The 26,803-nt window shown below is 39.9% G+C and overlaps 2 protein-coding genes and 1 long non-coding RNA gene across 4 annotated transcripts in view; 2 read left to right on the top strand and 1 right to left on the bottom strand.

The window, feature by feature from the left end:
* LOC134537381 (uncharacterized) overlaps nucleotides 1-26,803 on the top strand; it is an 843,397-nt gene that overhangs the window by 327,069 nt on the left and 489,525 nt on the right. The gene's annotated exons all lie outside the window — the stretch shown is intronic.
* Nucleotides 158-26,179, bottom strand: LOC134537355 (biotin--protein ligase). 2 transcript variants are annotated; one of them, XM_063377702.1, is made up of 16 exons: nucleotides 25,675-26,179; nucleotides 22,777-22,904; nucleotides 21,358-21,528; nucleotides 20,427-20,580; nucleotides 19,493-19,612; nucleotides 17,961-18,246; nucleotides 16,567-16,812; nucleotides 15,393-15,710; nucleotides 14,378-14,543; nucleotides 13,702-13,890; nucleotides 12,586-12,765; nucleotides 11,677-11,809; nucleotides 10,098-10,258; nucleotides 8,829-8,943; nucleotides 7,360-7,576; nucleotides 158-5,963 (listed from the first exon to the last, which is right to left on the bottom strand). In XM_063377702.1, exons 1-16 carry the CDS (start codon nucleotides 25,814-25,816, stop codon nucleotides 5,789-5,791), a joined length of 2,901 nt encoding a protein of 966 aa, XP_063233772.1. In that variant the 5' UTR covers nucleotides 25,817-26,179; the 3' UTR covers nucleotides 158-5,788. The 2 variants fall into 2 exon arrangements, with proteins under 2 accessions (XP_063233772.1, XP_063233773.1); XM_063377703.1 differs by lacking the exons at nucleotides 158-5,963; nucleotides 7,360-7,576 and having other exon boundaries at nucleotides 8,835-8,943; nucleotides 10,105-10,258.
* On the top strand, nucleotides 17,380-21,110 carry LOC134537357 (uncharacterized). Its single transcript, XR_010075983.1, has 3 exons — nucleotides 17,380-18,287; nucleotides 18,871-19,630; nucleotides 20,326-21,110. It is a non-coding gene; the product is annotated as an uncharacterized LOC134537357 (long non-coding RNA).

A 26,803-nucleotide genomic window follows, 5' to 3' on the forward strand; every position in this document is an offset into this window, starting at 1 on the left:
ACCAAAGAGGTTAGGTACGTCCTTCACCGCATCTTTTGGCTGTCAAGAAAATTTTTTATCTCACTGAATGTTAAAATCTGACTGTTGTACAATTATTTATTAAATTATGGAATTAGTTTGTTTGGAGTAAAAAAATAATGGAAAAACAAGATAGTAACATTTAACATTTAATTTTTTTTTTTTTTTTGTTTCCCTTGCACGTGATTGTTGCAGACGAAGCTGCAAAGTCGCATGCCTAAAGAACAACACAATATTGTTAACCTCTGTGGCTAAATATAAAATACTTAGTCTGGACATTTCACAAAACAAAAATGTTGCCATGGATCTCAAGTTCCTTGCAAAACTATCGCACAATTTATGGCAAAAAAAAAAATTCGCTATCAATTCACAAGTTTTAACATTTTCTATTGCATAGCAGAACACGATTTTGACAACATTCACAATCGCTACAGCACGATATAAAACCAGGCATGGCATATTAAACATGGTAATGTGACTTGTTTTAAGGGGATGCGACAATAATGGTCCCCATTATGTGTATTCTGAAACAAACATATTTGATGGAATGTTTCAACATTTATGCTCAAAGGTCTCGAACATTTTCACACTCAACTGATTTAGGCCTAGTTTACCTACAATAATTTACAATAAAATAGGTATAAAAATCTAAAAAAAAAAAGTATTAAGTGATAATTTATAAAATTACACACTTCATATAAAAAAAATAGGAACCAAAATACATAAATATTTAAGGAAAATGCATGCGAACAGACCAGAAATAAAAACTTTGTGCATTAATAATTATTCTGTTAGGTTTTAGACATAACACAAATGCAACAAACTATACAATTAAATAACATTTTCTTTGGCTTCTTTAAGTAGTAGCAACATTCAACACTAGAGCAGTACCTCAGCGCGCTTCGAGAGGTTGTGCCACACGCCGGCGAATTGCGTTGCAATCCGTTCCAAGGCCGAGGTTGGGTGCACAATTGAAAAAAAATAACAGTAACAGTAGTAGGTCATGCGCACAAGATTTGACCACCATGTTATACAACCTACTAATTCACAACAGCGCATAGGACGGTTGCGTGCACAGAAGGGATGTGAATATATTTTATTTCTGTTACAGACCCATGCCCGCGATTTTGGTGCGACTAGAGAACTGTTCATAATGGTCGATAATATTGTGGCAAAATATTTGTGAGATATTAGAGATACTACAATGTTCAGTTGCGTGTAATTCCTGCTTTAAAAATGAATTACATACTGCTATCACTACCATAAAAAGTCACTAGCAGTTAATGTAAATATGTAAAAAAATTGCTGATTTAATGTTTTAATATTGAATCAAAATTATTGTTTGCCATTCTGAATGTTATCTCTATGAAATTGTTTGAGTAATTTATAAGTAATTTCAGTCTACGTATGGTGATATTGGTATAGAGTCGAATAATCAGTTTAAATAACCAAATTTTAAAACATTTTGAACTTAAAGTATTTCACATTTACTTATGCTAAAAGTATTCAATTTACAAATTTTAATTTGACTACAAGATTTGGTATCAAAATGTTTAAATTTTGCAGCACACATTTTTTAACACTTATACAGACTTATAAATAAAAATATAACAAAAATAATCCCACAAATTTTAAAGTTTTACCCATCCAAAACTTGTACTACATATATTATTTTAAGGCAAATTACGTTTAATCCTGTTATATTTTGGTGATCAGGACAGGTCTAGTCCCATTGTAATGAAAAGCAGTTTTTGATTATTTTAGACAGACTATAAAAATAGGTAATGAATATGCTTTACCCCAATACCTGTTGAGAATAAACGTAATATTATTAATAAGAAACTTGTTCCACATCATCACAGCATAAAATTAAAATTTCGAAAAAATATTTCAATGCGAAGTTACTGTGCACAATTCTGGCATATGCCTATGCAGTGTGCATGTTTTTTTTTAAGGATATTGGACATTCCAACCGTCTATGATTGGCTGGATGCAATTCTACAAGTGATGCTGGCACGACCTCTCGACCTTTGTAAGAATCAAGTAACAATTATTCTGAACACACATTTATGAACACGACACATTTATGACGAAAAATATACACTGTTACGATAGGTGTTTGACTACACTTGTGGCTTAATCTTTCTAATTTTCTAAAAGTATCTAAGGACAATATATCCGACAATATATTTGATAATTAATTGATTAACATTAAGATGACATTTTTTGTAATGTTAACATTTTGATTGGAAGTACGAGACGGTTCAATTCTAAAAACTCCCTGAATGTTTCAAATAACATTTGTGAGCATCACTGACATTGCATTGTTCGTGGAAAAGTAAAGGTTAAGGAAATATTTTTGGACCTTAGTCCCAAAAAAAAATATCTATAACCTTAATTTTATTGGTTTTATTGTTCTAGTAGATAAAAATTAAAAACTGTACTTGTAATCATGACTTGTATTTACAGTACGGTTCATTATACATGGTAATAAATAGAAAATAATAATAATTTGGATAAAAAAATTTTTGGAAGTTGGATGGTTATTTATGCCACCTTCCCGTGACACCCATAATAACATCAATATTTGCAATCCAATCAAAATTACTACTTTTGACTAACTCAAAAATTACTGTGTGTGAGTTTTTAAAATTAATTATGACTCCTTTTCTTTACCACGACAAGATGAGTGAAGTTAGTAAAATGTAATGAATCTTGGGGAGAAAAAAATTTTGTTTTGTTTTGGTACTATACACAGGTATACACATGTTGAGAATTGTCACTGAAAATGTATTTAAGCCTTGCAAAATAAACATTCAAGATGTTTGTATGCTGGAAATTACTAATTATTAATTGACTAAGTCATAAACCTCATAGTTTTTATTTTTCCATACTTGAAAAATGCATATCACAGCAAAAAATTATGGCAAGTCCACAATAAATACGTAACGGTTGTGTTATTAGATTACATGACTATAGCTGTTGAACTTTACACTTCAACATATTTATTATTAACTCACGTCTTTGAAACTTTTGGACAACTATCCATGTCATAAACTGTCTCTTTTTTTTTCTCTCAGTTTTACTGAACATAAATCTTCTATCATATCCTGTAATCTATTAACTATTATGTATTCATCTTTTAAACTTTTTTTTTAGTATCGATTGACTGCTGAACTGTAGTTGTAATATTGAACATGATACTGGTACACACTGTGTCACCGCAACTATCAAAATCAAATTTCAAAAGAACATCCTGTACACAGAGCAAATAAAACCATGGCAAACACGGCAGATCATAATAAATTACTAGTCAGTCAGTTTCCACAATGGGGAGAACTATATGACACTTGCTTATTATTCTGCCTGGTTGGTACATGAAACATTCTAGAAACACTTTTGTTGTGAATGCAATCGTGTATTGTTATACACATTCTACTTTTCTCCTTTTCCTTAACCTCTGATATGGCAAACTGACTAAACATGGTTATTCATGGTTTGCATTTGATTTTTGTAGAAACTCATTTCTTAATATTCTGTTTTGGATTATTTTAAAGATTAAGTCAATTAGTTATTGAACAGTTAGTTCTGCCTACTTGCTTGCGAAATTGCTGTTTTTGTGGATGTGAATTTTGAGTTATTTTTAGGAGAGCTCCAATTAGAGACAGAAATTTAAATTGATAGTTTGATATATTTTTTTAACAATCCCTTTTTATAGAAATGAGTTAGTGGGAGTAAAGTGTCTGAAATTATACTTTTATGTTATTTATATTTACCTGGCGAGCTCATTAAGAACGCCTATATATGTATTTGGTATAAAAAAAAAACTGTGTATATAACATTTTTTTAAATTCTTATACAGTTAAGTTACATACACGTGGGTAAAGTGGAAAATGTCCATGTTAAGAGTCACTACCATTTGGAGCCACAGCCATGATCTGAACAAATGTTACTATTGCATTTAATAAATTTCAGAGAAAATGATCAACTTTAGCTGTTGTATTTTTTTTTTTTTTGTCTTGCAATCCCATTGGATGCTCGTTAATATAAATGAAACTCTGATAACATGTTTGGTTAGTTTAGGTAATCTCGCATGGCATGCTCCGGGGGGGGCTCAGGCTTCGTGGAACCGAGTATAGACAGGTTTGTTTCGGGCAGCTAGGTGCATGGCCGTCTTGGTAGCGTGCGTGTGGGGGGTTGTCAACCTTGACCCTGAAGTCCAAGGTCAAGGTCGTGAAAATTAAAAATTATGTTATCCTTGCTACCATCAAACAACTATTCTTAATACATAGTTTCCCCCCCCCCCCCAATACTTCAAATAAAAACACTAAATATCTTCCTACTACAATTAACATCTGACTTAACCTGATGATTACTTTTTTACCTATGTGAACCATGACATGATTATGAACCGCTTCAAAACCATCAGCGATTACTTTGGACGTATGTTTTGATATAATATTAGCTGTAGGTTAAGATTTTTCCACTTAGAATCCGAAATGTTTGACCATAGATCACAATCCTCACTTTTAAATGCCATAAAGTTATTCCTGACTGTAGGGTGGCAAATAATGAGGGTATGATTAGTTATAGATACTAAAACTAATGTTAACGTATCCTCTCATTACTTTACTTATGAACATAAACATTTATCTGTGCTATTGATCAGCTAATTTAATTATTTTTTTCATTTAATTATACTGACCTATAGATTATATCAATAACAATTCAATAACCAATTTTCTAACAACAGTAACAACTACGTACGTACTAATATCCTAAAATTATTCTCTTCTTTTTTTAAGATCATTAAAAATTATTTTAAAGAGATTCGAGCATTTGTTCACAACTCTGACGCTTCAATACTTGAATTATGATATTCAGTGATTTCAGATCCCTGTCTGGACTGCTTACATACATATTTAATTAAATTGATTTTGTGCAACACCTAGCTTGTGTATGTTGAACAAGAGTACGTACTCTAGTTATACATTTAGTCATATTTTGAAGGATAAAAAATTTTTTCTTGGAAACCTGATGAATTAACAGAGGCTAAATACTAATTGATTCTGTAATGAAATATTAAATCAAAATGAAGGATTCAAATACTCAACTGACTGAAAATGTGTTTCAAATATTAAAAAAAACCTACCAAATAGGCTCTAAAATTGTGTGTGATGACAGTAGCGCACATACGACAAGAGACATGGCTCAAAATTCACCAGACAAAAACAAAATCACTCCAATGTTCGACTTCATGGTAGCCTTTGACAGGAGTAGAGAAGACACTTAAGTACACAATGCACAGTACGTCTTCCTATAGTCCTGATGACGGCCAAAATTGGAATGATTTTTGTTGCTGTACACTCACTTCAAGGAAGTTTACCGGTGCAGATGATGACAGTAATTCTTAAATTATAAAACTTAAAAAATTAATATACGTGACATCTTGAATTTTAAAACAGATCTAGTTCGAGATTATAAATTATAAATCATAAATTTGTAAAGAAATTATTTACTAATTGTTAAATGTTGCATGTTGTGCGTATTGTTTTTGTTTTGTCGTCTTGTATTTTGTAGTATTGTTTTGTTCTGTCTGCATGTATCTGTGTTGTTTGTATCGTGCCTACCACCCAAGGCCATAAGCTGTAGGTAGGCATGCAACAAGTATTAAATAAATAAAATGAAATAAATTACGAGCGAGCTGTTCCGACGACGACGTACATCGCCGCTGAGGCCAGACCGGAGGGAGGGGGGCGGGGCGTCGCCACTACATCTTCGGGGCGATCAGGCCGTGCAGCATGTTGAAGGAGTTGCCGTCGGGCTGGACGCTGAACGGCGCCCCCTTCGCCCCTCTCACCTGCAGGAACCCGAACTCGTCGATGCCGATGATCCTCACCTCCTGGCTCGTCCCCGAAGGCGTCACCACCTTCACAGTGGCATCGCTACGGAAAAAAAAAATTGGTCGTCTGTAAAGTCGGTTTACGGACGATAGTTTAACGTGACTACGTCATAACAAATCATTGATGAAATGATTGCATACTTTTATGAATAAAATTGAATCTTTTTTATTGAATTATCACTATTTTGTATGGATACAAAGAAGGAATGAAATTAAATCTACAATTTAATTGATAAATTTACTTTTATTTGCACTCATTAATTCAAATATGTTTATTAATTTAACGAAGAGATTATTTTAACTATAACTTTTATACATGTTTGCTATTTAACTTCTTCCAATCTGTGTTATTCTGTTAAGGATAGGACGACGATAGGAAAAGTAGGAAACGAATGGGAGTGTTTCAAGTTTAATGTGCCTCGAAAAAGTCAAATCGATGGTTGTTCAAATCGATGGTTGTTCCAATCGAGTGGAAGAGAGATAGATGCGAATCAAGCGTACAATGAGCGTAACGGGACAAAGTGCTAAACGGGACAATGAGTCATACTTTTTCGTGCGTGCAGCCGGCGTTCATCGATTTATTAGACGTCACGTCAAAAAAGAAAGGAAAAATAACAGTTTCAAACACAGGTTTGTGATCCTACTGAACAAGCTAAACCACAGATGCATTCACTACGTTAATGTAAATTATTAATTCAGAAATCTAGTTTAACTGCTGAATGTTCGTTTCCTGGTCAAGTTTTTTTTATTTTTATGTTACGTGGACTTAAAATCTTGACAACAGCGAGGTCATCTGAGACATGCTGTTTAAGTAAGCATAATTTCATATCTCAGGGGAAAAAAAGGGGGGGAGGAATGAACTATTCTTCCCACTGTTTGCTTTCAAATTCTTTCCTTTTGTTGAAGGGAAATGAAAACAGATTTTTTTTTAGTATTTCGGGAATTTATTCCCCCTTCCCTTCCTATCACACTGGTGAACTTGATGAGACACGGTGACAGTGCGTGCTGTATTGCATTTGCAAACATTTATAAACAACTCAAACTATACTCATAAAACAAATGAATGGCATTTAGATAGGCATTTATTTACTTTTAACCAGGGTTTTTCAGATTGAATGTACAGACGTTTTGCCTCCAACAGTTTTAATATTAGAATAGATGGTACAATGAATGAGTCCAGGATACGCAAATAAAATATGTCCCCAATTTCCCCTGTACCGAAATTTCCCAAAGGTTTTCGTTTCCCAAAAATTTCCCCCTAGAAAAAAAAAAACAATTCTCCAAAATTGCGAAGGAGAAAAAAAAAACCCAGTCTGGAGTCACTGCTTCTGACTGTGACGAACACAAATAATTTTCCTGTCCGCGGACAACCCTCTTTGTTTGTAAATTCAGGTTTCAGCTCCGTCCCGGGCAAGTGGGCAAGTGGGCAAGGCCCGCACCTGTGCAGCCAGTACTGGTAGTACAGTTGGCGGACCTGCTCCGCGCCGGCCTCCGCCTCCAGCAGGCCCAGCAGCCGCTCCAGTTCCGCGAACACGACCGCCAGGTAGCGCTCCAGCGACAAGGGCGCGAGCGCGCTCCCCGTGGCCTTGTTGTGTGCCTCGATCACGGCGTTGATGCACGTCGTGGGCGCCGCGTTGCCGAGGTTCACCCCGACCCCTTCAACGACACCTCCGAGTCAGGTCCGAGCCACCAGCCCCTGCGCCCCCCGCGCGTCACCACGGGCCTCGCTTTACGACTGCGACGGTGACGGTCGCGACTCGGTGCCTTTCTGACCTGCAAACCTTATTGATACAAAACTAAAGAGCCCGTCATTTTATCAACACGCAGGGATAAGAACTTATATATTTATTTCCAGGTCAATTTCGTTTTTTAAAACAGGATACATATTTCAGTGTTATTGTTTTTTTATTTTCAAACATTGTCTTAAATCATAAAAATATTGTATTATTCAACAAATATGGAACTGAAATTATTTCTTCATACTCATTCCACCGAAATGGTCTCATTTTGACTGACACAGGATGCACTTATACGATAAAATCATTAGAAATAACTGATTAGCATGTCTATAACAGAACTACTCGGATAAAATAAAAATAAATATTCACAAATTTTTGTTTGTTTGAAAAATGTGAAAACGCAGTTAATGCAAAACCGTGTTACAAATAAGATGCTAAGTCAACCAAAATAATATATTATATATATATTTTTTTTCAATCCATTTAGTTTATACAGTTTGGTACAAAATTCACGTTAAATAAAATACATTCATTGAATTACTGCAGTAAAAGACTAAGTTTTGTCATATTCTTTACCTGTTTTGTCTATTTGCTGATAGATTTCAATTTTTTAGATAAACTTCAGTACTTTATGGTGTTAAAGTTGAATTGAAATTCTTTGCGGTGTCATATCGGTTTTATCACAATTCACTTTATAATCTTGTCCATAGCTATGATATAAACAAGATTCATACAAATCAAACTACTGTACACTTTTTTTTTTAAATCTTAGAAAACCTCTCTAGAAAAAAATTATATTTGTGAGAAATTGTAATTGATTTGGAACAGAAAAACTAATTTTATAATTTAACTTTTGTGACAATTAGCAAAGGGTTTTAAACTGCTCAGTAATACACAAAAAAAAAATAGCATGGTCCCTACTCTTATCATCAGGTTAAATTATCCAACATAAACAATTACATTTTTTAGTATTGCCACAGTTCCACAGCATATGTACATAGAAGACAACAAACAGCCTATAAGATAAAAGTTTGGCCTTTCCATCCACTGCATAATTTATTCTCCCTCTCATGCCAGTTTTCCCAAAGCATAGTGCTTTCATTGAGCTTGCAAGAGGGCTTTAAAGCCACTGACTACGTACTGTACAGTGCGTGCCACAAGCTACTAACCTGGTGTGAACACTGTCTGTGAACCTTTAAGACTTGACTTGACAAACAGCCCTCCTATCTTTATGCAGTCTCCCACGTAGATGTCGTTCGGCCATTTCAGATGCAAATCAAGATCCTAGAAAAATAAACATATAAAAATGATTCACAATATTGCAGGGGAAAAAATGTGTTAAGGGGAAATTTGTGAAAAGTCTAAATTTATACTCCATCATCATAAAATTAAACTATAAAATGGTGCTGTAAATAATGAAATCAAGGGTTGTGCTAGTTTGCTATCTGCAATGAATATCAGTATAATAATAATAATTCCTCGACCTATAAAGTTTAATTTATATATCCACACAAAAAAAAAATGCACACACAAATAAATATTAGATTTCTACTTTAAAATACATAGTTTTATACGGAAAAAAATACTTACACAAAGCGCTTGGAATCTAAAAGCGGGACCAAAAACATCATGTGACATTTACGCGCAAGGTTTCATCCAAATTTTGACGCCCTGAAATATCAGTGCGACGATTATGCGATAAAACAGGGTAGGTAACTGGAAGTGTTGGGGCGAGTTTCATAACCAGTTGTAAGATGATCAGTTTTAATGACTCCAGCACTTTTTGGTGTTAAAGAGATAATAATTTCTATAGTTACTGACAAACTTTCTTCTAAGAACTTTTCTTGGTAGCATGTACAAACATTCCCCCCCCCCCCTTTTTTTTTTCCCAAAACAAAAAAAAAATCATAAAACCAACAAAAGGAAAAAAAAAAGTGGTTTCATCACATCCCACCCCCACTCCACCAAAGGAAATTCCTGTTAACCCCTGTATGTAGAAACTATGTTTTCTATACTCTCATGAAAACATTGTTTGACAATATGAACTCCTGCCACACAGTGGTGTAGCCAGGATTGGTGTATGGGGGGTGTTAAGAAGTGTGCCCCCCCCCCCCCCCCCCCCCCGTATTAAAGCGGGTGGTCCGGGGGTCCTCCCCCGAGAAAATTTGGATTTTAAGGTGTAAAATAGTGCTATTTTAGAAGTTTTCGGTACTTAAATTTAAATATTGTAATGGTAAAAATTTTATTAATTTTAATATGAAATTTGTTTGAGTGATGAATAAGAAATTAATTAAAGATTGGGTCCTAAGGGAGGAGGGGGGGAGGGGTGTTTGAACCCCTAACCCCCCCCCCCCCTGGCTACGCCCCTGCTGCCGCACCCTGGGGCGCTGGTCCGGGGGCAAGAAGGAGAGACAACACAGTCGCAGCGAGGGCCTCACCTCGTACCCCGGCTGGGAGCAGACCCCCGACACCACCGCCAGCCCCACCACGTGCTGCAGGAAGGGGGCGTGGCGGCCCAGGAAGGAGTCCCCCGGCACGTGCAGCTGCAGGGTGAACATGGCACAGCCCTCGGGGCTCAGCCACACGTTGCTGCCTCGACCTGCGCACCGACCACCAACCTCCGCTCTTCCCCGACCGCACACCTGACTGCTTCGTTTGTAACGAAATAGATCGAAGGAAAGAACTGAAATGTGTGGAAATGTTACCTAACCGTACATATAAATGTGAAATAAACTAAATAATCTGAAACGATACAAATGGAAATGAAATACATCTACATATACCGAAATGAGTTGGAAACCTAATATAACAAACAAAATCACTTGATACAATACAAATGGAATGATTTGTACCCTTATGTAATTATAATTAAATAAATAAAGTGAAGTAAAATTACATGAAAAAGCATCAAAAGACCCATTTATAACGAAGTTACAGCACGGCTCTCGCGACACTGTCCCCAGGGAAACTCCTCTACAGCCGGTCATGGTGTGACTTACAAGTGCAACCCTCAGTGGCAGTGTGTGATGGTCGGGAGGAGGGGAAATAAAGAAGTAAAGTTTCCCATTGTCATACACGTTACATTGTAAACCACCTGTGTGAACCTCCATTGTGTAGTTTATTATTTAGTTTTAACGATCAAGTGAATTATTAATATTTTACTTTGTCTCCCAATATGAAGTTTATCTTCCAATGCAACAATAAAACATTTTTTTTTTCTTTTTTTTTTTAATAGAAGAGTTTTTTGTAAAGGATTGCAGATTAAAAAGGCTGAAGAGTAAAATTAATCTCTACAACTACGAAACACATACAAGTAATTTTTTTTTTTAAGCCACCACGTATAATGCATTTAAAATCCTTCAAATTACAAATGTACCAAACTGTCAACTGCACAACTGACCGTATCGGTGTCTGTCACCTGATCAATGGTGAGTCGAACTTAATATTTGTAATAAATTACTTTAAAGTTCACTAATTAATAGGAAAAGGTTAATGATACAGGGGTTTGCAATGGAATGGATTGACTTGACGCCTTGTTGACAGCGGGTCATCAGCGACCACGACGGTCACGACACGCTAACGGAGCATGGACGGAATGTGCGGGTGGTGGAAACGGGAGCACCCCTGGAAATCCACCAGGCTCACAGTTTCCCGGGCTTTGAGCAAATTAAACACTTCTCAACCGTAGTCACTGGCAGAACACACTGGAAATTAATAATCTTAACTACATGCAAAGCAGATATTTTGAAGACTCACAAACAAGGTGGTTGATTGTAAACTGGATGAAGGACGAGCACCGAATACGAAGTCCCTGGAGAATGGGACAACCTGGCACTGAATGGGGGGTTAGAGAGGGGAGCCCTGACCTCATTCCAACATTTCTCCCCCCTCTTCCGGCTCTAGGCTCCAACCATGCACAATATTGTGGTCCTCTACTCACGCGGTTCTTCCGTTATATATTACATTCAATGACTTCAATGATACACGGTCCGAGCACAGGGGCAGAGCCCCACCGACCTGTGCCGCTGACCTGCTGCAGGGCGACCACGGCCAGCCCGTGGTGCAGCGGCGGGCCGTCGAACACGTCCATGGTGCTGGTCATCAGCTCCGAGAACAGCAGCAGCCGCCCCAGCGCCCTGGTCTTCAGGTTCTGCCACGAGACAGTCCTCTCCGTCCGTCACAGGTACCGTGAACAACCATTAACACTATTGTTTATGAGCAAGTTTTATTTTTGAGTTTTGAAAGAAAATGGTCACGCTATAATCTCAGGGAAAAGTATGTATTTGTGTGTATGTATGTGTGTGTATACACACATACACACACATATATATTTGGGCCACTGATATAAAATTCTATCAGAATTGGCCAAACTAAAATTCTTGTTGTCATAATGTGATCACATTATTATTGGTTTTTATCTCTTTTTTTTTTGTTTCCTATTTTTGTTAGCACCTACTCACTGCAGTGTTAAATAGTTTCTACCAGTATTAAAAATTTGCGTACAAAGAAAATTACTGTTGTCCTCTCTAGCCTCCTTCGTAAAACTTTTACTGTTGTTTAGGAATTCTGTGTTTTTGGAGGACAGATCTTGAGAGGAACAGCAAACGTAAAATAAATAATTTTTAGATCACATATATATATATATATATATATATATATATATATATATATATATATATATATATATATTTACCTATTAGCTACTTTTAGTTAATTGTCACATTCAAATCCAAGAGCTTAAAAGCAAATGTGACACGGCCCAAAAAACATAAGCTTTTTCAGGATTTCCCTTTCCATTCCTCCTTGTGTGTGCCCATGTAGCATAGCTCACCAGGGTTTGTTCTGTGGTTCTGATATAAACGTAACTATATTCTACGTGTAACGCCTGGGAAGAGCTGGAGGCAAGGGTTCCCTCCGCCCACCCACCTCGAAGTACTCGACGGTGGAGAAGCGGTCGGGGCAGGCGTGCACCAGCACGGGCAGGTGCGAGGCGGAGGCCCGGGAGGGCTCCGCCCCCTTCTCGCAGAACTGCAGCCCGAGGCGCGGCAGCTTGAGCGTGTCGCCCCGCATGCGGCCCCTCGTCGCCGCCAGGAACTCCAGCTTCAGCTGCGAGTGCACACCGGCACTTCCTTCGTCACTCGCTCACACTCGGTCGGTTTACAAGCTGTACTCATGCGTGTACTCGTGTTACACTTACTTGTTACTTGGCATGATACAATAACTAACTTTAATTTTGCATGCGAATAATTAATACAAATGAAATAATACAAGGACAAGAATTAAATTATAAATATGGTTGGTAAATTATATATATTCAATCAAACTAAAAATATTAAATAGATACTCAGTATTCAATATTAATATAAACACATATAGAAAATGCTGAATGTTTATTCTAATTTTTTAAAAATTTTAATTATAATAAAAAATAATAATGTTATAACCTATAAAACAAAAAATTATACATACTGAATATAACGTCACTTATACGAAAAAACCTTTGAAAAAGTTTATAAACGTATGTTTAAAGAAAATACACTTACAAAACTGTTTATTTCAAAACTAAAACTGCTACAATTGAATCTATAGCTGGCAATGTTAACTTTTAAAACAATTTTCACGTGTCCAATTTTTACCCAACTATCATCCTGCAAAGAGAAAAGGTCGGTCATACAGTGTGAACAAGACTGATATCACTCAGAAAGGAATTGTAATTCATAGACTACCAAGTTAAAAAAATATTCAATACAACTTATCCTTCTTATTCCAAACCTTTTAACATATGCTTAGTTTGATATGAAAACCCTCTGATAAGCACACTCAAAGGTCCGACGTATGACGGGTAATGTAACTTCATCGATGCGTGGTTTAGCAGTCACGCCACGGTGGTGAAATGTCCAATCGCTCGGCACCCAACATGTTCGCGAGTGGAGAACGTGGTGGTTTTCTTGGGACACTACCGTATTCCTCCCATCCATTTGTTCCCTGAGCGCTCCAAATACCTCGACGCCTCCCCGCGCACAACGTAAGAGAGCCCCTGACCTCGTGCCGGCCGAGGAAGAAGGCGGGCGTGAACTCGGGCGGGGGGGCGCTCAGGTCCGCACACTTCAGGCCGAGCTGGGACGACAGCAGGTCCTGCAGGATCTCGAGGCGGGCGCGGTCGCTCTCCCGGAGCGCCTGGAGCTGGTCGCCCTCGCCCTCGTACTGGCCGGGGTCCACCTCCAGGTGCACCTGTCGGGCCCCAACACTCGGGTCTCCACCCCGTCCACACATTCCACGTGTACTTCATACTGAAGTTAACTGGCAAACATCTAAACAAATTTCTAGTATAACTATAAATGATGTTATAAGAATTACTGCAGTAGATTTCAAATAAAAGTTTTCAGACCCACCAACACAACTGCGGACTTCCCCCTATAGACAAGACCAACAAAAGCATGTAAAAAAAAATTGTATTTTCCACTCCTTCAAGATGTGGCAAATATGTACTATGCACAAATTAGATATCTTTATTTTATTCTGAAAAACCAATTTAATCATTCAACACACATACAAAAAAGCATGGAACGTCCACAGGGGACAGTGCGTGGCCTGTAATCACAAGTGCTGGTGGTGGTACGAGGTATCGGGTAGGTGCGATGGCTCCGCCACAGGGGACAGTGCGTGGCCAGTAATCACAAGTGCTGGTCGTGGTACGAGGTACCGGGTAGCAGCGCACCTGCGAGAAGACGGCCTGGCCGCCCGAGGAGCGCGCGCAGGCCAGCAGCAGGGAGGGGCTGTGCCAGGTCTCCTCCACGCCCAGGACGCTCACCTCCAGCGCGTGGGGCGTGCCGGCGCCGTCCCTCACCTCCACCACCGAGGGCAGCCTCACCGCGTCCCCGGCCCTGCCACACCGAGCCACCCTCTCCTGGGACACTCCCCTCCGACACTCCCGTGCAACAAGACACGAGTTTGTCCTTTGTGAAGTCATGGAGTCATATTCTTATATTCAAAACTGTCAATAACTGGGACTTATATTCACTGGCATCTTATATTTGAGTTCAATATATTATAATTATGCTTTTATTTAATATTGCTATTATGTTCAATATAATCTGAAATTGAGGTTAGTTAAATTTATTCATGTTACGTATGCTAGAAGTCGTCTCCAAGAAGGACATTTTATACACGAGGTCGTCTTGTATCCAAGGTCATCTTAATGATCAATCAAGCACGTCTTATACTCAAGGTCAACTCATATCCAAGGTCATATTATGATCAATCAAGCACGTCTTATACTCAAGGTCATATCATATCCAAGTTCATATTATGATCAATCAAGCACGTCTTATACTCAAGGTCATCTTAATGATCAATCAAGCACGTCTTATACTCAAGGTCATCTTAATGATCAATCAAGCACGTCTTATACTCAAGGTCATCCCATATCCAAGGTCATATTATGATCAATCAAGCATGTCTTATACTCAAGGTCATCTCATATCCAAGTTCAAATTATGATCAATCAAGCACGTCTTATACTCAAGATCATCTTAATGATCAATCAAGCACATCTTATCCTCAAGGTCATATCATATACAACGTCATATTATGATCAATCACGCACGTCTTATACTCAAGGTCATATCATATCCAAGGTCATACCTGGATATGACCTTGAGTATAACAAGACTTGCTTGATTAATCACGAGGTTACGTCGGGTTCACGGTCGTCTTGTACGCGAGCACGGCACCTGTGGTCGTCCCGGGAGAAGCGGGCGTGCGCTGGCGAGGCGTGGTAGCAGAAGACGTGGTGCAGCAGGCGGGCGCGCCACCGGCCGTACGAGAAGCAGGCCAGCTCGCGCTCGCGCACCTCGGCCGTGCGGAAGGTGGGCAGCAGCACGCCCAGCAGGTCGGAGCACAGGCACAGCAGCCGGCCGCCCGACAGCAGGTGGGACACGAGCACGGGCGCCACGGGGCCCGGCACGGACCCGCACACCACCAGCAGGCGGGCGTGGTCCTTCCACAGCTCGCCCAGCAGCTGCGACTGGCTGAGCGGGTACAGGCAGTACCTGCGGCCCACGCCGTCACTACTGTCACCAGCTCTCTCGAGTCGGGGTGCGTGCATCTCAAATACTACAAACAGTTGTCGTTGCACCATTTACGAAATATCATAACTAACTCAAATATTGCAGGAAAAAATGGAATTTAAAAAAATTAATGACACACACCTTAGTTCAGACTTGTTTACGGAACATAATAATGATGCGTTAAAAAAGAGCTGTATATCCATAAAGAAACTGTATAATAGAGTAACTATATTTATTTTCACATCTGTACACGCACTCATTTCTCTGGAATACCACGGGGACCACCAGTGCGCCCTGGACTGGAGTAATGCTACTTAAAATTTAGGGCCAGTCGAAATTTTAAAAAAAATTTAACCCACAAATTCGGCACTATACCACCAAGGCCACTAAAATATTGAGTGGTTACCCACAAGACGTCTAACCAATCAGGGTTTAAAAAAATTAACCCTGCCTCCTCTCTGGGACAAATGTCACGAGCAAAGCTCAAATACTTTAATATGTAGTGAGACGGAAGATGAGATGAAATGGGAAAGAACAGACAGCAGAGGATTGTGAATGATAAAATTGATCTTAATATTTCAACTAAGGAAATGCAATTAATCAAATAATAGCTGATAAATAATTATTTCAATTGTTCAATTTCGTTTCTATTTCTGTTTATAAACTTTAATCCGAACATTACATTTACATTGTAAAATTAAAATAATATTTTTACAGACTTTACAACATTAACAATTCCTCCTTAATATTGTCTGTAATGTAAAGAATATAATGGCAATGAAAGGGAGGCTGGAAACCTAGCGAGACGACGGCTCACAGGGGGAAGAAGGCCACTCACTCGTTCCTGCGCAGAGTGGCGCTGAGCGCGGCGAGCGTGTCGCCCAGCATCACGCTGCTCTCCGAGAACACCAGGACGTCGGGCGGCCTCACGGCGGCCCCCCTGGTCCTGACGGGCCGGCCGGGACCCGCCCCCTCCGCGTCGCCGTCCCCCGGGGACTGCAGGGTGCTCTCCCCGCTGTGCGAGGCCACGGAGAGCGTGCTGGCCGACCCCAGCGAGCAGAACGAGTCGCTGCTCTTCGATTCCCTGCAAGCATCACGTTCCCCCTGCCACTTCAGACCAACACAGACCACATCGGCGGTCCGACGTGGACCTACAGTTATTACAGGGGTGCCCACAAGGGGGGGGGTAACGACGCAGACTGCGTCATTAAAATTTCAGGGGGGGGGGGGGGGGGGTGGTTAAAAGACGAGCAAAATGTATATATTATTTACATAATTATAGCTTCTAATATGAAAATACGTTTCTGGTGCTTTGATAATTGAAAGGGATTTTCTAAATCAAATTGGCAACCCCGCACTTTCCTCAACAAAAGCAGTTTGGCATCTGTCGGTTCAGGATGGAAATATTACCTGATATGACCAAATTTATTATTAGAAAATCAGTTTTAATTAATGCAAAATTTGATAAAATATAATACTAAAAAAGTATGATATTATAAAATCATTGAGTAAATCATTGAGAAAATGGCATAATAAAATTTTGGGGGGGGGGGGGGGGGGCCATCATTTGGTTAGGGGGGGGGGTGAGTCATAGTGTTTAGGGGGGGTGGGCACCTCTGGTTATTATATATATTTTTGACGTGATAACGTCTTATAAACCGATGAACGCCGGCTGACTCATTGTCACGTTCCGCCTGAGCCGAGCGTGCAAGCGATAGAGAGGCGCGATCGGCCTAAGCGTTCGGCTTGTGACGCATCTATCTCTCTCCCGCTCACGTCATCACGTGAAATTATCGTCCGTAAACCGACGTTACAGACAGCTACCCTTTTTTATTATCGGTTTAGGTTTAACGTCACGTTGAAATTGAGGCCACACGCGACATTAGAACACGGATACTGGGGAAGGGATCGACCGTGGCCTATTGTCAGGAATCGTGACTCACAGGAAACCATGGAACATGGGCCAGGATTCGAACACAGGTTCTATGGAATAAAAGTCCTGTGTCTTACCACTGCAAAACCTTGCTTCATACATATACCTTATTTAAAAATAAAAATGAAGATACCTAAAAGTTTTCAGGATAAGACACGTATTTCTAAAGACATATATATTCTAATTTGTACAATACTACTAACCAACACATTTCAGTAGCCACCAAGTCAATCTTTAAACTTTAAAAAAACTATAAAAATAAATGAGCTATTGTCCTGAGTTGGTCCCGCGGAGTGTACCTGGGAGACACGGACTGCTCCTCCGGCAGTCTGGCGGGCACGGACACCGCCGGCCGGGCGGACGCCGCGCTGTGGAAGGACTCCTCCGAGGACAGCGAGCCGGGGGCCGCGAGCATGGCGGGGGAGGGCCCCACCCCCACGGGCCCCCGAGCCCCCTCCGCCCGCCCCACGCGCTCCGCCGCGTCGCTGAAGCTGCGGAGGAGCTCCACGTGGGACAGCCACTGCTGCGGGGACATCTGCTGGCCGGCGCTCCGCCCCAGCGCGTCCGCCGCCGACGTGAGCGGGCCTGCCGGACCACCGCCCGTCAGCTTCTCGACCGCCCTTCAGGTTCGTGACGTACCGACACCGTGGTTTACTACCAGGGACAAGAGTATAGCCTTTTATTCCTAGGCTAATTTCATTTTTAAATACAGGAGATTTCTGTTTTATTGGTTTTATTTTTTTTTATAAATTCTGTTCATTTAAAACTATAGCATATTATTAAACAAATATGGCAATGTGCATGTTTAACTCTACAGAACAAATAAAATAAATTGTCAACTATTTGTGTGTTTCGCAAATGTAACATCATAAATAAAAACTGAGTAAAAAATAACAGTTGCAAGATTTTAAAAAAATTAAATATTTTCAAAAGTATTTAGTACGTACATTTGGGTACAAATTATCTGCTAAATAAATTACTTTTATTCAATTTACTGCATTAAAAAATAATGTTTTTGTTGATCTGAGTTAATTTTTGGTAATTAAATGCTGATTGATTTCATGATTTTAGTTGCATTTGATGCTTTATAGTGTATTAACTTGAATTTAGGTGATATGTGGTGTTATTTCAGTTTTAACGCAATTCACCAAATAATCTTGTCCCTATTTATTACTGAGAGTGATGTACTGCAATGTGGTCTTGTGTCAGGACTCCTTGCTGCTGAGCCGAAGGTCCCCGGTTCGATTTCCGATCAGAGTTCAAAACTGGAAGCTGGGTAGCCCCTTCAACTGTACACCAGAGAAGGCAACGCCCATCCACTACAGAATCTCCTTGTCGCAGCATTATCTAGGGTGACAATGTTCACGACGTAACTTCAGGATTCATCATCCTTGCGATACAGCAATTATGTTGATTACACGTTGTATACAAGAGCAACTCTTTACACTCGTCCAACTCCTGTGGCCAGTGACAAAGTCGCGACGACAAAGTGCCTCACAAACAGATACTGCTACCCTTCGTCTCCACTCCAGATACTGCAGGGCGTAGCAGCTGGGTAGGGGTGGTAGGGATACAGCCCCCTTACAGTCCGAATAAAATTAAAACATTAACAAAAATGTTAAATTGATATCACAGACAGGAAATTTTTCATCTGAGAAAAAATAATTAAATTAACAGACATATCAAAATTTAAAATTGTAAAAAAAAAAAACAATAAAAGTGTGTTGGAAATGTAAAATAAGATCGGCATGAAAAGATACTTTCAATGATACACGGTAGACATAGATACTGAGAATTTGAAGCAAAGTGGACGAGCATGCGGAATACGTGCCTGTGGCTTCCATTACGTTGTCTTCCTGGACAGTGCTGCCATCCTCCACGGTAGACGTCCGTGCGACGGGGATGGAGTCTGCGTTCAGCAGCACGCACGGCTCGCCCTCCGTCGCGACGGCTGCACAGCGACACGGAGGTTTGCAACGTGGCCTGTGCTTCACGATCATGTCTAGAGCCACGGAAATTTCGCGGATTCATTTAGTCGCAAGCTAGAATGCAAACCTTCACACTCTCGCACTGTGTTCATGATTGGCACGAAGTTGTTTGGACACGCCCGTCTACGACCGTGAGCCAACGATGCCCAGCTAGGAGAGAAGTAAGCGAATCAGGTAGTGCCAAATAAAAAGGATAAAAATGTTCTCGCTAAGAAATCAACCAATGGGAAAGTAAACATGGGTCGAGCACACCTATAACTTTGAATTCTATCCTGAGACCAGAGGAATCCGCGAAATTTCCGGGAATCTAATCATGTCCAATGACCAATCACCGCAGCAGCACCGGCCTAGCACCATACTTGTTCCCCAACACAGGCGAAACAGAGAGACAGCACAACGTACCGCCCAATAAAAGACACCCGTTTGCTTCAGACAATTAAAAAAAAATATTATAATAATAATTTTTCTGATCCATGCACTTTAGTACAATTTTTTTTTGGTATTTCCATTATGTAACTTACATTTTGGTGCTGTATGGTGGATTAACTTGTATTTCGGTGTTATTTCAGTTTTATCGCAATTCACCGTATAATCTTGTCCCTAGTGATGGCAGGCTGGAGAATGAAATTTTTCCCCATGAATCAATATCACTGAGGGATTTAAATGACTATTCCAGGATTTCCCTGAAAGTGGACACTTTGCCGAAGCGCCCGGTCCAGAGGCGCCACACGCTCGAACGCTCGGACGCTCGGACGCTCGAAGAGACGCGGCACTCACTCTGAATGCGGACCAGCTCCATGCCGTCGTCGATGGACAGCCGGCTCCGCATGAAGCTGATGCCCAGCTTGGAGAAGTGCTCCAGGTCAGACTCCATCAGCAGGCGGAAGAAGCCGCCCGCCTTCCACGCCTTCAGCACCCCGAACTGCTCCAGCTGGGGGCAACGCGGGACCCCCGTCAACACCCCCGGTCCGCAACACTCGGCTCCCTCCGTCCCTCCCTCCGTGCCGTGTGACGAGACCACGAGCTCCCGCGTCCGCAACACGAGCCTTCCGACAGCACGTCCTGTGTCATACGAGACTTCTCGCATCATAGACCGTCAATCTCTAAACTTGGTATTTTCCACAAATATTCATAATATAGAATATTTATGCCAGCAAAACCAAGAGAGTTGTAATTTTCGAACTAAAAGCCAGGTAAATGAAAACTTCTTTAGATAAGTAATTTTTTATATGAAAGTAAAATTTAAATTGATAAATAATTTTGACTTACTGTAGAAAGTGTTAACATTGTTAATAAAGATCGCAGGCATTCGCAGCCATTGTGTGGGAATTGCTTGGCCTTCGGGCTGCAACTCAATAACATATTTTTTTTGTTTACATTATAAAAAAAAATATGAAAAAAAAAATGATGGTTGGTCACCTTGCTTAATTGGAGCGTACTTTATTTTTCTTATCGCCAATCTCGCAGAATTTCTACAAAAAACATGTACCAATAAAATGAGTTAAAAAAATACATACATAATATTCATTGCGATGTACAACCTATAAAATTTCTATTTTTTACAAATTAATTCAATGTTTTGCCTGGTGTAAAAAAAATTAACTAACATTCTTTTGCAAGATGGAAAAACAAATGTTACTGGCTTCTAAACACAAAGACAGTGGTGATGCAGCGATGGTTCGGCGAGGGGCGGGGGGCGGACGCTCACCCGGCAGTAGCCGCTGTCTCGCACGCTCGACGCCCGCTGGTAGTCCGCCTCCAGCAGCAGCTGCAGCCGCCCCGCCTCCGAGACGCTCGCGCGCGCCGAGCCGCCCGCCTCGATGGGGAAGAAGCTCTGGCCGCCCGGGAAGCCGATCCAGCGGCTCACGTCCAGCCGTTGCTGCACAGCGCGACGCACCGTTCACAGACCTTCGCTTCAGCTGACTGGACACCCAACTGAACCTTCCGACTGCGGCAACACTTCGGTCGATCCTAGTTCCGAAGATGTAATTCTCCGGCGGTATGATTAAAGGTATCACATTTGTTGTGCCTAACACGCCAGCCTCTTGATTGACTGAAATCTGTAAACCACGTACATAGTAAGTTTGACTACTGAAATCTGTAGTCTGCACCTACCTGAAGAGATGTTTCAATGTTCTTGGATTTCTTCAGGTAAGTGTGGACTACAGATTTCAGTAGTCAAACATTACGACATGGTTTACAGATTTCATTAAATCAAGAGGCTGGCGTGTTAGGCACAACAAATGTGATACCTTCAGTTGTTCCTAGTGTTGTTTGAACATTTACTAAGGAGTTCTGTCAGCATGAGTACCTCCCTGCTCTATCATACTAGCTCAGTCCATTTTACTCCAAATTTTGAAGGGTAGATAATGTATCACCCTTGTCTCACCCCTTACGCTTTGCCTTTATGACAGAGATTTTTCAAGAAATCAGGAAGACAATATCAATAAGTGCAGATACACATCGGAAATTGTCGTGCAATGAGACTATAAGGGACCAGGAAAGAAGTGATGCAAAATGAAGAATGGGTATGATTATTGGGCAGGTGACAGACGTGGGATATTCGTAAAGAAAGCTCCGTTTGGTCATTAAAAAAAATAAACTCTAGAGAAAAAAAAATTTTATTGACAGTTTTAGTTTATTACATATTTACATAATCACCATTCAGTACCAAGCAAATTTTCGTAATTCGCCGCCCGGGAATGGAACACACGCCTCGGCCATAGGCACCATGGACTTCGAACAGGCAATGTGTGTAGCCTAAGTTCAGGCGCTCAGTAAACGTCTCTGTAAAACGTTTAAGCAATCTCCGTACTCGAGTCGAAAAACGATGGCTCCCATTTTCCGGGACGATAGGGGTGTCATTTTGGTTCATTTAATAAAGCAGGTCAACAACTACAGCAAAAATTACAAAAAATTATGATTGTCAACTGGTTTTAGTTTCCTGGTGGCGAACTTCTATGGAGGGGGGGGGGTTAAAGATACTGGTGCACTGTTGCGTAAAGTGCTTGGAATTGAATGGCGATCATGCGAACACGTAAAGTAGTTCTGTAGTAGACTAAAACTGTCGATAAAAAAGTTTTCTCACAACCAAACGGAGCTCACCCGCGGCAGGGACCACACTTGCCTGGGGGAAGACGGAGCAGCAGCGCTTGTCCTCCGTGAACCACACGAGGTCCCCCACCGTCGCCTCCCGCCGGTTGGAGCAGGCGGCCGAGGATATGCCCGTCGGGCCCTCGCCCTGGCCCTCGCCCCCTGCAAGCCCCCAGCGCACAGCGGTGAGTGACACACTACAACCTTTGAATATATATGCTGTATAGAAGTCGCGAGTGGATAGGATTTACTCTACGTTTTTCAGGAGCGTATGATGAGCAGCTTGGGAACTTCACCGCTGCAGTGCGCTGCCGTAACGCCCTGTATCGTCTTAGTTGTTATTTACATGTAAGAGCGCAGCACTGTCGCCCGCTGTCATTCCCCGCACCCCCCACCCATCATTCACTGCAGCTCGAGGTCGTTCAACGGGAGGGGGAAGGGGTGTTTGAAGAGTTCGACACTTGTCCGCTAGGGACCACCACAAGTTGATGCCCTAGAATTAACCAACTACCTCAAACCGTATTAGAAATTTTAACCTGGGCTGGCGACTTCCATACAGTATATATATTCAAAGCTACAACCCTCGGCCGGTCTACACCAGCCGAGCAGCCAGACAGGCCGATGCCTGGGCTCGGAGCACGTCTTCAGTCACGACGAACCTTTGAACCACCCAGCTGACAAAACTGCAATCGTACAGCAGACCGAATCTGTGTAGCGAACTCACAGGTTTGCTCTCAGCTCGCTTACAGTGTAGATGCTGTTTCCTTACAAATGTCACGGCTTGCCGATGTCAGTCGGCACGGCGAGTGTCTGCCCCCAGTGGCGGAGCGGGAGAAGGGGATGGGGTAAGCACCTCCAGAAATTAAAATAAAATATTTAACAAACAGATCAGATTTGACTTGATTTCAAACCGTCCACAAATTACATCTCTAGCACAGCTGGTGCCGGACACAGCTATCAATGTCCACCTTCCACCTGGAGATGCCCGCCACGTCAACTTCATACGAGTTTTAAATACACACAGAACAGTTTTAAAAATTTTAATTACTACTTAGGGACAAGTTTTTATGCTGAAATATTACAAAGCCCAAAACAGCACCACGAAGCAATCAAAAAATCATGTAATTAATCAGCACCAAAAACAAAAAATTGACTTAAATATAAAAATCTGTAATGTTTAAATGCACACATATAGAAAAATTTCATCATTTCAGAATGTATTTAGCATCAATATTTGTGAACCAAATGGACAGAAAAACTTGATTTGCTCAATTTGCCTCAATTACTATCTCAATTTAAGTTAATATTACTATATTGATACATTTTTCAAAGGAACAGATAATAATTTATTTTCATTGCTTCAATTTAAATCTGGCAGAAATCCATCAAATAATTTCAGTGTAAAAATTTATCAAAATTTACATTTATTTAAGTACTAAAAAAAACATTTCAGACACATTTGTTGAATAAGTTTTTCTTTTTTAGTTTACAACTAAATGGAATACAAATAACAACCATAATGCCAAAATCTATTTTATAAAAACAAAATTCAATTAAAAATAAAACCATAAAAACTGATCCCTATTAATAACTATTACACTGCACAACCAAAGAATGGGTGGGCTAGATAAATGATAGGTACCTTACCTAAGCACTTTTATTGTGCATTAGGACATACACTGATGGAATAGGAATTTTTCCAGGTTAAATACACCTCAAAAGCATACAAATATGTAATTATAAAAAGGTAAAATTGATAATGAGATGGTAGATTGTTGTAGAATAGTTCGCCATTTTACTGAGCAAGTTTCATTGTACATTTTTTTACTAGTTTGATTAAGATAAATATTTTCTATTATTCTTGTATTGTTTGTATGTGATTTGTATGTTTAATCAGCACCTGCTATCAATATGATTATGAATAAACAAGTTAGAAATGTTTAAGTATATACAAGGGGGTAGTTAGAAATCTTCAAGCTTTTAAAGAATGTGTTTGTGGAAGTTTTATTATGATTATGTGTACTACTCTTTTTACATGCAAAAAATAATTCACTTAAATTTGGTTTGTGGGTTTTTCCAAAAGATAATTGCGAAATTGGTTAATGAGTGCACATTAGCAAACATATGCTAAGGGTTTGCGCTAAATGTTCAGTAGGAGACTCCAAATGGTAGCATCGTACACTGACTAAGGATGCACATTGGGCATTGATATGGGATGGTACCAGGGGCATGGAAGCTACTGAATGGTTTGGACAGGCTGGAAAGAACAGTATGCTGGTAAACATGGGAAAAACAGAAGTAGTCGGATTCACCAAGAACGAAGAGTAATAGGAGGGTCTGCTGCTGGAGGGGGGAGGGGGAAGAGAGAGGGGAAGTAAGCAGCTGCAAGTACTAGTGCCGAGATGCGGAGTGGGGACAGCAATGTAGTAGTCAAGGAGGGCATGCAACCCTGTGTACCGGGCAGGGTATCAAGGTGAGATAGCAGCATAGTAAAGGCATACATTGGAATACAAAACCTCCAGAAAAGTTACGAGAATTAGGAGGATTAAAGAGAAGAGGGAGTGGGTACTTACTGCTAGTAAGAACAGTTAGTACCAGGAGAGAGTTAGTGAGGAATCAGGGATAGTTCAATAGGAGGGTAATGAGAAAATTTGGGAGAATTGCTTGACATTAGACATAAACAGGAGCAGAATTCATAATTCAAAGTGATTTAACATGCAACCACTCTGTGGTTTGCTGCCAATAATCTCCAGTATCCAGTATTAGCCCAGTGCTGTGTGGAAGCCTATAAATGGGCTTACGTACACAAATTCTGACCATCTTCACCACACAGGAACAGATATATATGCGATCTAAAAGTTCAAAAGCTAGCCTTAAAATCACACAATATGAATTCAAGCGTTTCCTGAGGCGAAACGAAAACAAATTTTACCTTCCAATTCTGCCGGTTCAGGATCTTTGTACAAAACCAAGCTCCCATTGCGTCCGAGAATCGAGAGTATGTTACGTCTCATGGAGCTGAGTCTCCACGACTGCATCCAAGTGGCTGCCATGTAATACAGTGTCAAAATCATTTTTCTTCAGTTTCGTGAACAGGGCTGGCAATACAGAACAAGTGCAGTTTTCTTCAATATAGGTGTTCACACCATTTTTGGAACATTAAAAGTAATTAATAGGAGCTGCTTCACTAATAGATGATTAAATATAAAATGCTACGATCAAATCAATGTGTTTTAGAGGAGTTTTTGAGGTTAAGCTATTCTATGACTTCAGCAGTTACGAAAACACCCACCCACCACATTTTTGAATTAGAATTATTGTTTAAATTCACAATTATTTTCTGAAAATGTCCTTTTTTCACAGACATTTGTTGTATAACATTTTTTCTAATATCTGGCTTTACGATGACCGGGATCAATACAATACACATGACAACATTGCAGACGAATCTGTATCCAGGCTTGCCAATAGAGGTACATAGATTTTTTTACTGAAGAAACCATAAAACATTATGTACATATTTTTATTTTTATTTTTTTTATTTTTTATTTATTCATTTCATTCCGTAGACCCCTTACAAACTGCTGGAGTTCTGGGATATGGAACATGTCAGTTTTATATACATTAAAAAATAACATATCTAAGATCAGCGCTTACACATAAACCCACAGCAATACATAAATACAGTAATCTATGTACAAAAGAATAACAAAAGTATGTATAGTATTTGATTACATATTTAGACACCATTTCACATATACATTTAGCTTGAGACTTTATTATATTTGACAGATTTATTAATTTTTTAATAGTGGATCTTCTTATTATATTATACAATACTAAATATCAAATGTGAGATAAAAGTTATTGTATTACAAGAAGTAGAATAAAATGTCAAACAGTTAGTATGTGAGAAATTCATCCACTGTATAGAATGTCTGAGATAAAAGAAATATTTTAAGGTTTTTCTGGAATTTTTTATTATTTTGTTTAAGTAGAAAGAAAGCGAAAGATGTGTCGTTTCAGATTTAGCAAATAAATTAATAATAATATTTGTATCA

The sequence above is a fragment of the Bacillus rossius genome, chromosome 12, assembly GCF_032445375.1.
Source record: "Bacillus rossius redtenbacheri isolate Brsri chromosome 12, Brsri_v3, whole genome shotgun sequence".
NCBI classification, from domain to species: Eukaryota; Metazoa; Arthropoda; class Insecta; order Phasmatodea; family Bacillidae; genus Bacillus; species Bacillus rossius.